At 49.3% G+C, this 13,275-nt stretch overlaps 1 protein-coding gene across 3 annotated transcripts in view; it reads right to left on the minus strand.

Moving 5' to 3' along the window:
* The window catches only part of SLC25A25 (solute carrier family 25 member 25), a 33,916-nt gene that overhangs the window by 7,516 nt on the left and 13,125 nt on the right, over positions 1-13,275 (minus strand). Inside the window, exons 1-3 of one of the 3 annotated variants that reach the window (XM_043916759.1) lie at positions 9,474-9,983; positions 247-373; positions 69-156 (exon numbers count right to left, since the gene is read on the minus strand). In XM_043916759.1, coding sequence (XP_043772694.1) covers positions 69-156; positions 247-373; positions 9,474-9,692 — 434 coding nt within the window. In that variant the 5' untranslated portion in view covers positions 9,693-9,983. Of the gene's footprint in view, positions 1-68; positions 157-246; positions 374-2,694; positions 2,959-9,473; positions 9,984-13,275 lie in introns of those variants that run through there. The other 2 variants (XM_043916760.1, XM_043916758.1) reach the window with 2 other exon arrangements.

A 13,275-nucleotide genomic window follows, 5' to 3' on the forward strand; every position in this document is an offset into this window, starting at 1 on the left:
TCCAAGAATCTTTCTTTCGTCACACTTTTGTTAAAGCAAACTCAGGGGCTGGTTATGCATGCACTCACCTCTTGAGGATTTTCTCTGCCTGCTGCTCAGATATCTTGACCCCCAGGTCCCGCAAGGACTGCATGATCTCCTGGGCGTCGATCCGCCCTGGAACAACAAAGGCCGTGAACCTGTGGCCAGCCTGGCACAGAGGCCCAGGACTGCCGGGCAGCTGCTGGCCCCGGGGACAATGCTCACCATCATTCTTTTTGTCCAAACTCTTGAACACCAGCCTCAGTTTCTTCTCGTGATCTTGGAGATAATGGACGAACTCTTCGAAGTCTAGCTGCCCATCGAGGTCTTTGTCGCCAGCTTGTACAATTTTCTAGAAAAGAAAAGAAAGGTTTCGTCCCTGGGCTCAAACACCAGCTTCTCCTGTGCGGTGCCCCGTCCTCAGGGAAACAACTGCTCATCCATGAGGTGGCCCGGTGACCTGAGACACTTCCCCTCCTCCACTCCCAGGGTCACTGCCTGGATGCCCGAGGGCCGGCCAGAAGCCAGCCGAGAGCCCGCCATGCTTCCCTCACGATCAACAAAAGAAAAAAATCAGTCCCCGAGAGAAGCCCTTTATACAGAGTCTTTCTGGTTTCACTAGGTTAGTTGCCCGGCTCCCTGTCACTGGAGCCAGGCCTCAGCCCCACATGCCCTCTGCCCACATGCAGGGTGGCCCTGGAGCTCTAGATTTCAGCAGAAACGCTGCAGCTTGCGCTTTTACCTTAAAAGTGGCACTGGCCCAAGAACAGTTGGGGGCGACCTGGGTAAAGGTACAGGGCAGAGCTGGCCCCTGCCAATGCCTGCTTGGTGGAGACACCGTCAGAGAGAACTCTGGAGGATGGGGAAGTGCTACGACCCACAGGAACTATTTTTGGGCCTGTGCTCGAAGGCGCTGTCTCAGATCTCGGGGGAGCCAGATGCTGTAACCAACCTCAGCTTCCTAACCAGGCGCTGGAAAGCAAGGCAGCTTGACTCAGGAATAGTTCGGTAACCCAGGGGTCTTTAAGAGACCCTCTCCTTGGCAATGAGGGTCCAGAAATCTGCACCTGCGCTTAGAGACGAGCTTGGTTCAAGCAGCTGCAGTCCGTTTTGGATGCTCAGCAACTGGAAGTTCTCCACAAAAGCACAAGAACTTGGCTTGTGCCCCAGGTCCTGCTAAACGCTTTACCTTGAGTAACCTGATGAATCCTTGCAAATAGCTCTAAGAGGTGGGGGGGCTAGCATTTCCCTCACTTTTCAGAAAAGGAAACAGAAGTTCTGGGAGGCTAAGTAATTTATCCAAGGTCATGCAGCTACGGAAGTGGTAGGTGGCATTCAAGCCAGGCCTGTTGGGTTCCAGTCACCTCCCTATTGAGAGTCTGCTGCCATTGTAAAGGTTAATCTCAAGAAGGTGGGGAACATACATGAGTCACTCCAAGCCCAGCAACACCCCAAAACTAGGACTGAAAAATCTCCTAAGGAAAATAGGTATAGTCTTCTTGTGTTGCCCAATTCTCTCAGCGAGAAACACATCCTCTATCTACAAACCAATGTGGGTTTCAAAGTCTCCTGAGCCAGTGGGTTTGGAAACTGACGGGTCATTGGCTAGCTGGTCCTCTCCAGATACTGTCACTTAACATGATCCAAAGACCAGCTCGGGGGTGTGACTGGAATGTGAGACAGATGCTGGTACATGTTCCATCAGCTCTCTGGACTCGGGTTAACTTCCTGCAGACATGTCTGCTCTCCATCAAGAATGACACAGATTACGTACAGGTAGTCATCCTAGCTTTATGAGAGGAGTGGAAGTAGAACCTGCATGTCATTCAGGGAGGAGGCGAACGCAAGGAACAAAGCTCGCTGGAATCTGCGCTGCTCTGGCACCAATGTGATCCATGTGCTTTGTTGGGGTGGGTGCCGGGGTACAGACAACCCAAGGACATGCTCACGCGGCTGGTTTCAAAACAGTCTAAACCCTTGCTTCTACCCTAGTCCGGTCTCCTTCCTAGGATAAGCACGTCATCAACCCCTGCACACCCTCTGACCTCCACTGCCACCATGAGAACCTGGGGACAGCGAGGGGTCCAATGACCGGCGAAGCTGGGGTGTCCCTATAGGAGGAGGCCACCCTCTCAGACGCTGTAGCTGTTTCCCTGTATTTAAAATGGTAATGATCTCCGCTGCCTCCAGCTCCAAACAGACCTCCTAGGAAGGTCCCCTCACCCCTGCCCATTGGTCTGTTTCACCCAGAGCACAGCCCTGTCACCTCCAGCCTCCTCAGCCACAGTTCCAACTCCTGTGCCTCCAACGAGGGGCCTCTCCCCTCCCCTTCTCTGCCCCCCAGCTCAGAGAAAGACCCCTGCAGCAGCCAGACCGTGCCCCCACTTTCTGGTTCTGCACTGCCCCGCACCCACTCTCCGCAAGAAAATTCCTTTCCCTCTTCCACAAGTGCCTCCCCTATGATTCCAGCCTCCCCTGGAAGTCACATGAGAGCCAGTCTCTCCCGTGACGCAGCCCTGTAGCCGGCTATAGCCACGTGCTCGCTGGGGAAAAACTGGCACGGCTGGAAATCGAGGGAGCCGGAGGCATGGGACCCTCTACTAGCTCCGGCCTTCACTGAGTCAATGCTGATGAAATGCCTGGCCGGCCTGCCTCCTGCGTCCCGGTACAGACCTGCTTCCACTGGCGGTAGGTGGAGAACTCCTGGGAGGGGATAAAGACGCTGAGTTTGAAGATGGACTTCAGCTCGGCAGGAAGCCCCTTGGACTCGAAGTACTGGAACTCGGTCTGGGCCTCCCCGATGAGGGGCACATAGAGGCATAGGCAGAGCATGCTGGCGGGAGCTGCTTCTGGCGGCGTGGACGCCGGGAATGCTGCCTGGCCCCGGCGACTAGCACTAGATATGCAGGGGCGCAGCCGTCATTGGCTGCCTCAGCCCTGCCCTTTGGCTTAATTGAAAAAAAAAAAAAAAAGCCTGCTCACTGTACTTCCAGCCAACAGCCAATGAGCACACAGCCCCGTGAGGAGGCGGGCACTGTCTGGGTGCCAAGGGATAAAGATCAGGACTGACGTCACCCACTCCCCGGTTAACCCTTTCGAGACAGGCACCGGCGCATTCGGCCCTGCCCCCCCAAACAAACCTTCACCCACCGGCTGCCAACCCCTCCAAACAAACAGCCTTTGGCCTGTTTTTTTTTCCACAAGGTCCCCAAATGCGTCACACAATACAGTAGTTTCTCCCCTTAGTAAATCATTCCCAGCAGAAAAATTCGTGGAGGCAGAGATTGAATCAGGGCTCACTGAATGGGTCCAGTTTAGCTGTGAGAGTAGAAAGTCAGGGGCGGCGGGGAGATTCTGGGAGGGGTCCCGTGGGATTGTAGGGGGGCTCATTCATCTGTCCTGGAGCTGCTCCTGAGCTGGCTGACTCTAGGGACCTTTCTTTCCCAGGCCACCTTGCACACGATCACCCCTTCTCCTGTAGGTTTTGCCTGGAGACCCCGCCAAGTGTGGAAAGGCTGATGTGGCGGGGCGGGGGGCAGAAGAGGACACCCTAGGCCAAGGTCATTGTGCTGGGGGGATGTCTCAGCAGCACCAATCTAGGGTCAGCCTGAGCCTCACTCAGGACCCATGGAAGTAGTTTTCAGAGTCCACGTTCACTGAGAACACTCCAAAGTTTAGTGGATTGGAGCTTTTCAGCTTAGAACCGTGCTACTCAATACAGAAGTTTTTCAATTTTATTTTCATTAATTTATTTCTGGCTGCACCACAACATGTGGGATCTTAAGTTCCCCAATCAGGGATGGAACCCTTGTCTCCAATGCAGGGGGTCTTAACCACTGGACCACCAAGGAAGTCCTCAATTTTAAATAAATCAAAATGAAACTAAAAATTCATTTCCTGGGTCGCATGGCTTGACAGTCATATGTATTCACTGAGCATTTCCATCATCACAGAAAGTTCTACTGAACAACACTGTCCTAGAACATCCCTTTTAGGTAAGGATGAGGAAAAAAAAATCTCAGGTCCTGGAGAGTCAAGATCTGATCTTTATTTAAGAGCCACCCTGCCACCTCCACCTTGTCCCTTCGCACGGAAGGTGTCAGATTCGTGCTGCAGAGGAAGAGCCCACGTCACAGAGATGAAAAAGGAATCCGTCTCGCCTTGTTCCATCTACAGTGCGCCGCTTCCTAATATAGACAAAACCTCACTACCAGGATGGGTTAAAAACGGATTTTTATCATTTGCTGACCCACAAAAGTGAAAGGAACTTCTTAAATTCACTAAAAAGCTTTTTGTTAAGATCTTGAAAAAGGTTCTGAAAAGAAGATGCCGATGCTTATGTACATCATTATAAAACAGATTTTAGTAACTTATATGATGGGGTTGGCTAAAAAGTTCATTTGGTTTTCCTGTGAGAGGCTACAGAAAAACCCCAGAGAACTTTTTGGCTGACCCTTCTAAAAGAGATCTGAGGGTAAGTCTGTAAAAACAGGTCTTGGGCTGTTTTATCCATCCACTTGGGTGGATCCGATGAGGTACTCAGAGGCAGCTCAGGATTATTTGGGCAAAAGCCTGCTCAGCCTCCACCTAAATCCAAGTCACTCAGCTGTCTGTTAAGCCACCCAATGCAGAATGTTCTACTTTAGGGCTATTTTACCATACATCTTATCTCTACTGTTGGGGTCCCCGAAGGCAGGGCCATTGTACCTCCTTGTCTGGAATGAGCCTTTGCCTTGATCACAGAAGGTGCCTGATAGAAGTAGTTTCTGAATGAATGAATCATACTTGGCAGGGCTCTAAGACCCAAGGAACAAACATGACCAATCTCAATGAAGACCTTAGGTTTGGTTTCCCAAGCATCTGCAAATAAAGAGTTTTCAGGGCATTCTGTCTACCTCAACAAGATACTCTATCATTACTTTTATTTTAAAGGAAGTTCACATTTATAAATAAAAGAGCTGAACTTTAACTGCTGATCTTCCTTTTTTAAAATTATTCATGTGTGCTTCTGAAATGAAAACAAATTACACAGAACTGTTGAAGTGTCTCATTTCAATGACTGTAATCCTTCCAATACAAAATGGCAAATATTTTGACTGAATGAATAAGTTGTTCAATTGGAGATGTTCATTTTCTACGAAACTATGTTTTTCAAATAATGGTGGTAAACATAACTGTACCATTGAGGGCTTTTTTTTTTTGAACCACTGAGTTTTACGACATATTTACAAACCTGAAAAGAGATTTGAAAACAAAGCCAAATGAAAGTGAAATCAATATTCAACATATAAGGAATGATCTATATGTAACCTTATTGTATATTTTCCAAATCTCCTGTAAATGTATATTTTCATAATTTAAAAAATAAATTAAAACAGCATTATCAAACAAGGGCAACTATCTTCTACAACAAACAGAATGGAATCTTTCTGATCATAACAGAGCTCATCATTCTACAGACCAATGGTACCACCAGGGTCAGAAATGTTCTCTGAAAAGTTCTACATGTGCTTGTCAAGATGTGATCTTAACAACGCTTATATTAATTCTATTCCAATGTTATTCTTAAAAAAGAGCTCCAACGTATTTCTGTTTTGCAATCGTGTTTGCGTCCAACACAATGTCTTCACTGGACAAACGTACAATGGCGTTTGCTTATTTATTTAAACCATCCACCCCCCTGAGTTGCACAGGTCATGCAGAGTTCTTCTGTCACACAGAAATGGCAACTTTCCAGTTGAGACCTTCAGGCACCTGGAGTTCCAGGGCAAACATTCTCTCCCTGGGATGACAGACACTGGGACCCAGAGGGGCCCTGGGGTGACCTCTTAATCTCTGAGATGAAGAATCAGACCAGGAGAGGCCACCTGGTTTGCTCAGGCCCCAGAGCCAGCTGGCGGCGGGGCTGAGGCTCACCTGGGGCCCAGCTCTTGTTACAATGGCCACGTAAATCAGTACCCAAACCTGACACTGCCATAAAGAGATTTTAGAATTCAGTTTCCAAACAACACTTCCTCCTCCTGACCCTGAGAATTACAATGAGCAGGACCACATGGGAGGTGGCAGGTGTGGGAGAGCCTTTTAGCCTTAGTTAAAAAAAAAAAGTCACAAGAAACTCTGTTAAAGCACTGAACAATACCTGAGAAATACAAATAAGGAAGAATAAAGCAGGGCTCGGAACCTGCCTGGCAGTTTGGTGGTTAGGACTCTGCTTCCACTGCGGGGGGCACGGGTTCGATCCCTGGTTGGGGCACTAAGATCCCACATGTCACATGAGAGTGAGTGTAGTCGTTCAGTTGTGTCTGATTCTTTGTAACCCCATGGACTGCAGCCTGCAGTTTTGTCCTTTGTCCATGGGATTCTCCAGGCAAGAACACAGGAGTGGGTTGCCATTCCCTTCTCCAGGGGATCTTCCCAGCCCAGGGATTGAACCAGGTCTCCTGCATTTCAGGCAGATTCTTTACCATCTGAGCCACCATGGCAACCCACATGTCACATGCCATGGCCAAAAAAACAGGTTCATAAAGCAGGATGTTTGATACCTGGTATTTGACACCAGTTCAGTTCCTGATGTTTGACACCAGCCCCAGACGTTTCTGGATCCTTTAATATAATGCGCTCTTCCCCCTCCTGCCATCTATACGTCTTCTCTGCTCTCTTTACCTGTTCTAATTTTGTGACCCAGATCCACTTTTGTCTCCTTTCTTCCAAAGTCCATAACAACTAGTTCTGGGAAATGATGACAGTCACTCCCGATCCCTGAGAATTCAGTGGTATTCCATTTCCCTTAATCTGCAGTTCCTCTCACGAGCATCTTCTCACCTTCAGGCCTGCCAATGCTCCGACCCCACAGGCTTTCCTTGTTCTACTACTGTTTCATACCGGAGAGACAGGTGCTTCCAACAAGAGCTGGAATACCATGAGTAAGAACAGGGCAAGTAGAGTACCTTTGGGAGTGTGGCATTAGCTCATAAAGCATTTCTGCCGCCCCCCTCCGATGACTCAGACCAAGCCCCAAATATTAATATGTGAAGGAGCCTTGCCAGCATCCGGCTACTCTAGTCCCGCCCACCCGTAAGGCTCTCAGAGCGTCATTTGCTGCTGCAGTCGCAGTGTCATTTGATGATCGGGTTGCCATGACAGCCCAGTGGAGCTGGTTCCCAATGAAACCTGCCTGCAGTTGGCAATTAGACACACAATGAGCAAAAATTCTCAGCTTCTGAGGAGACGGCCCCTCAGGATTTGAAAGCTTGAATGCAGCTCGGGGTACCTCCCACTCCAGACTAATGGCTTTCTTCTCCAACTGCAGATCAACTGGAAGACAAAGATAAAGGGTAGAAACTGGAACAGTTCCTAGAATAAAAACTTGCAGGAACCTGACTCACCAGCAGACATATTTAAAAGAAGGAAGTGAGAATTAAACAGAGTAGCAATGCTGGGAAACTGAGAAGCCTGAGAACCAAAGTGAATGTCTCCACCAGGTTTCCACGCGGTCGCGGCAGCCTCTGCCTGAGAGAAATGGCAGAGAAACAGCGAGCCAGGCCCCACCGGCCAATGATCACAACCCTCAACCCTCCACCTTCAAGAGCAGCTGCGCGGAAAAGGACGCACTGCTGAACTGCTATTCCAGCTCTTAGTTATCTGCCTTTAAAGGGTCCACACTGCCCAGGTGCGCTCTCCTGCTTGCTTCAAACCAAACCAGCTGATCCACCTCCCTCTTGGGGCTCCCCCCACCCCCAGCCAGCTGATTCATGTTCCTTTGGGGAGAAGTGCCAGTGAGGTGTGAGTCTTAGGTTCCAGCCCGCCTTGCTCCCAATTCTGTAGGTCAGGAAAGAAGCTGTTTAGAACAGAGAGTTCTAATGCCAGCCAGCCCAGGTGGCAGGGGCAGGACTGGCAAGGGGTGCCAGTCAGTATGAGTCTGGGAAATGGAGCAGTTAATTATTAAAGTCAAAAGTGGGTGAATTTAAAAGGGAGCCGGCCAATCCCATAATCCCTTGACTGTAGGCAAGCAGGTCTGGAGATAAAAGTTCCTTCCAACAGATAACCCTGCAGCCATTTCCAAGCTCCTCTAAAATGATCCAAAGGTAGAGAGCGACACCTGTCAGCCTCAGGCACAGTACAGATGCTCAGAACCCTGCCGCCAGTGGTTGAGCACAGACTAAGGATTTGTTTTCTCATTGTAACCACGGCAAAAGTTGTGGCATCAGAAGTCCCTCCTGGGACTTCCCTAGTGGCCCAGTGGCTAAGACTTCATGCTCCCAATGTAGGAGGCCTGGGTTCGATCCCTGGTCAGGGAAATAGATCCCACATACCTCAACTGAAGATCCTTCATGCCACAACTAAGCCCCAGGGCAGGCAAAGAAATAAATTAAAAAAAAAGGTCCCTTTCACTGAGCAAAGGAACAGTGAACATCTGTTTCATAAGTGCAGCAATCCAACCCAGCAGAACCTTTTCTGGGCTCTACAGTCTGCCACACATAGGGCAGACTCTCCTTCCTTTTCCCAGTAGATTTTTACCTTGAGAAATGAGAAAAGATTCAGACTAACCAAGGCTTGGGAGGTGAACGAGGCATTGCTACCTCGGGTGGGAGAAATCACAGCCAAGCAGCCTTGTTGGTTCTAATCCTGAACCGAACCAGACCAGTCCTGGCGGCTTTCTTAAGCGAAGGCGAGGCAGGAGAGGGCAAAGTTCCAGGTAGACCTGAGTGAAATCTCACCTCTGCCCTTCCTTTATTGTTTAATCCTGGGCAAATTACTTAACCTTCCTCCACCTCAGTTTCCTCATCTGTGAAATGGGGATGCCACCACTTACCCTGGCTCTTGAGGGGATCAGATGACATAACCCACACTCAGGGCGTGAGATGGATGGAAGACCCCCGCACTCAGCAGACCTGAGGACCCCAGAGGACCACCGGCCTCTGCTCTCTGAGCCTCCAGCCTCAACTCTGCCCCACTGCTCCCCTCCTCCCCAACGGAAAGGTAAAACGGGTCTCCTCTGCCCACCAAGGCAGAAGGTCTGACCTTCGGGATGAAGGACAGGCTGGTCCTCCCTAGTTCCTGGCACCTGGGTTCACCTTTGAAGGTTCGCTCTGTGGCCCCCTTGAGATCCGTCTTCCCTGAGCTGTTTAAAATGCTAATACCTAAGACACACTGCAACTGTCCCTTCCTTTCAAATGACTTTCTGGGGCCACAGTGACACATCCTAGGGTGTATCTCCCATTGCATTCCACCTTTCTTCTTCAAATGGCCACTGAAGTGGTCACATAAGGTAATCAAGCTGGTGCAGCATCCACAGGAAGACTGGACTAAAGCTGGGCTTCTTTATTGTCTAACACTTCTCCCCAGGCCCCTGGTACCACACGGATTCACCCGTAAGTTTTCTCTTCCTGCCGCACGCTCCAGCTTTCTCCAGGCCAGCCCCTCACCTAGGAGGTCCTCGACAGTGCCGTTACCTTAGGAAATTGCTCTGCAGGTCCAACCACCAGCAAGATGGTGGGTCTCTTTTCCGTGGCCTCAGTCCTTCCGTCCTGCTTCCCCAAAAAGCTTGGCATCTGGTCTCTCCGAGCCGGGGCCGGGGTGCCTCTGACTTCATTCCCGCTGCCCTCTCTGGAGCCTTGGCACCCGGCCCTGGGGAAAAAGCTCGACAGAAAATGCCACAGCATCTGAAACATCCCAGCTTGCTCCCCACGTCGCCTCCAGTGACCGCTCACTTTCGAGGGCTGTGGCCACCACACTGAAGGTCTCTGGCTACACAGCTGCTTGGATGACTAGCCTGGGGAGCTGGGAGGGCTGGCAACTCTGCCCGCCGTGGCTGCTTCCTGCCTTCTCACTGCTGTCGTGCCTGGCCTGCGAAGCAGCTCACTCTGAGAGCCCCGTCGGGGGGTTGCTGGCCACGAGAGAGCCGCTGGAGCTTCTTCCAATAAAAACTCACTTTTGCAGGTGGATTGTGATCAAAGGTTTGGCTTCTTGGCAAAAAAAAAAAAGAGAAAGAAAGATAAGGCGGATGGCCCGACAGACCTCTCCCGAGGCAGAAGCCAACTTCTAGCTCCCGACCATTCAGCTCGTCCTCTCTGAACTAAGGAGCAGCATCACGCCGGCGAGCACCCGAGCATCTAAGCCTGCATTCTCACTGCAGCAGGGCGCGGCCAATCACCTCTGCCGACACTACCGGGTTCATTATCCCCCCAGCAACGTCCCTCCAATCACAGCCCGCTGATTCCCCGCATGCGGCCGGCAGTTCTGCAGGGAGGTGCCCGCAGCAACCTCCAGAGGGGCTTCCAGTGGCCCGGAATCCACAAGGAGAAGCTCGGCTTCCTCCTCTCCAACTGGCGGCTTCCGGGATGACACTCCCCCTCAAGTTTAACACGATCAAGAGATCCTGGCAACGCTTCCTAAGACATCCGGCAACCCTTCCCCTTGTTCAGTTATCCCATTCTCTGCGCCCTATCACGGTCGTTTCTCCTCTGCGGCGCCCTCTACACGGTGAGCTGCCTGGGGACAGGGATCAAGTCACAGATCTTTCTAGCCCTCGAACCCAGGACCAGGCATAGGTGAAGGCTGTGGACTCAACTGAGCAATCATGAATAGAAGCGAATTAATCCTTGGTCATTTGTTTCTTCATTTACTAGCAGACAAACTGCAGTGTCATGTCATCTCTTGAAAAGGCAACTCTCTGATAGGGTGTTCATAACCATTATTTTTAAAACAAACACAGCATGGAAAAAGTTTAATAGACTGTATTGGGGAAACATATATCCTGATGCACTGTTACAAGAGTGAACCAGCGCAGTCTTGCTGGAGGGCAATTTAGTCACTGCTACCAGCATATCAAAAGCACAGACCCTCTGACAGCAATTCCACTTTCAATGAATTAACCTGCAGATATGTTTGCACATGTGGGATATCACATGTACATATGTTGACATATATGGGATGCATACATGTGATAAAATGTAAGGATATTTTTTGCAGCCTGATTTACAATAGCACAGGTTACATACAGGAGAATGCAGGTTCAATCCCTGGGTCGAGAAGGTCCCCTGGAGAAGGAAATGGCAACCCACTCCAGTATTCTTGCCTGGATAACGCCATGGACAGCGGAGCCTGGCGGCCTATGGTCCATGGGGTTGCAAAGAGTCCGACACAACTGAGTGACTGAACACAAATGGAAACAATTTAAAGTTCTTTAAAAGGGGAGCAGGTCTAAATTAACGCACATCCACACAATGGAGCCCTAGGCAGCTGTCAAAAAGAGTACGGCAGGGACTTCCCTGAGGGTCCAGTGGTTAAGACTTCACCTTCCAGCGCAGGGGGTGTGGGTTCGATCCCTGGTTGGGGAGCTAGGATCCCACATGCCTCACAGCCAAAAAACCAAACATAAAACAGAAGCAATATTGTAACAGATTCAATAAAGACTTTAAAAATGGTCTACATCAACCCCCCTCCCCCCCCCAAAAATAGTAAGGCAGCACTATATCTACAATTATGGAACGACTTGAAAATATCTTGTTAGATGAAAAGAGCAACATGCAGAAGGAAGGGGATAGTATGCCGCTGTTTATTTCTACGCTTGCATATATGAAGAATCTCCCTGGAAGGACATACTAAAATTGAAGAGATGGTCTGGGGTGGGGATGGCGGGGACTTGGGAGTTTGAGGGCAGAAAGGTAGACGGGAGATTTATTTTTACTGAGTATCCTCTTATACCTTGTGAAACCAGATCATGAGCATGTATGACCAGGCATGCATGTGTGCATATATACAGCTGTTATTTAAAAAGAAAACACGAAAAGGGAAAGCAAGACTGCCATGCTTGTTTGAGAGCGAAGGAGCCCACGACAGTTGCCCTCTTACTGGATACACACAACAACTTTACCTAGAAGGAGTTCTGTGTGTTGATTAAATGTCTGGTATTTGGAGCCAGACCCCAGGTTCAAATCCTGGCTATCACTTCCTGGCTGTGTGATCTGGGTCAAGCTACTTTACCTCTCTGAGGCTTTAACAGCCTCATGTGCAAAATGGGGACAGTAACAGGACTGTACTGTTACTTCATAGAGTTGGTTGAAGACTTAGTTAAATAATGCATGAAAGCTCTTAGAACAGTACATAATTAGCTATTTTTATCTAGAAAATGACTGTGAGTTCATAGAACTACATAGTTTTACTACAAAAGAAGGGCCAGTCTAGGGTAAAAATCCCTAAATAAAGAATCCACTACTAAAAATTAATCCTTTTTTTTTTTAAGGCAGTGAAAATCTGGTGAATTGGGGCAGCTGGTGATCTTTTCGGCCCTCATCTACAAATAAAAGAGAAATCCTATATTGAGTAAGTAACTGGTTTTTCCTTTAATGGACTCCTCTGTACCACAGAACTAAGCTATGAACTCACGGTGGGTTCCAGCCAAGATGGAGTAACAGGAACCAATTCATGTTCCTCACTATAACAACTAAATGTACAGACAAAACGTGAGACGATGGTTTTCAAGACATTGGGCAACGAAGGACAGGACGCCTTCGATTTCTAAACAAATGAGACCTTCAATTGCCCAGGTTTCCTGCCTAGAGTTGCCGGCTATCGCGCAGAGAGTGGACACCCAGCAGCAGTCTCCCCACATGGAAGCGCAGGAGCTGGGAGGCCAGGACAGCTGGAGTTTGCAGGGCAGAGAACCAGAGAAGACAGAACTGTGCAGAGAGGGAGGTCTGGAGCTCTGCTGAGGGCCCCTGAGAGTCAGAGCATGTGAGCAGGAGGAAACTGCCTGTGGGTGGGGAAAGAACTGGCCAAAGGCGTCACAGGGCTAAGAATAGTTCCTGTTCCCACTGGCTGGAGTGGAAAACCTCATAACATAGGAAAGTTCAGGAAGGGTACTCAGAAGGTTTTGCCTCCATAGCAGGGGCAAAACTGGCCCTAGACTAAATGCTGCTCTTGTTGAACTAACAAAGCTATAAAAAGCTGGCCCAAGAGAGTCAAACTGTTTCTAAATAACTGCATACCGGAATAAAGCTCAAGAATATTCATAGGAATACAAAAATATCCAAGATAAAAATCCCATAACAATATTAACAGCAATGCAAAGAAGCAGGAGAAGATGACCCACCATGAGAAATCAATCCACTGAAACTGACCTGGAAAGGACATGTGTGATCGAATTAGGACACAAGGGTATTACAAGTCATAACTGTATTCCACACGCCCAAGAAAGATACAGCACGTTAAACAGAGACACTACAGATGCTCTAGATGAAAATTACAATGTCT

Source organism: Cervus elaphus, chromosome 11 (assembly GCF_910594005.1).
Source record: "Cervus elaphus chromosome 11, mCerEla1.1, whole genome shotgun sequence".
Lineage (NCBI taxonomy): Eukaryota > Metazoa > Chordata > Mammalia > Artiodactyla > Cervidae > Cervus > Cervus elaphus.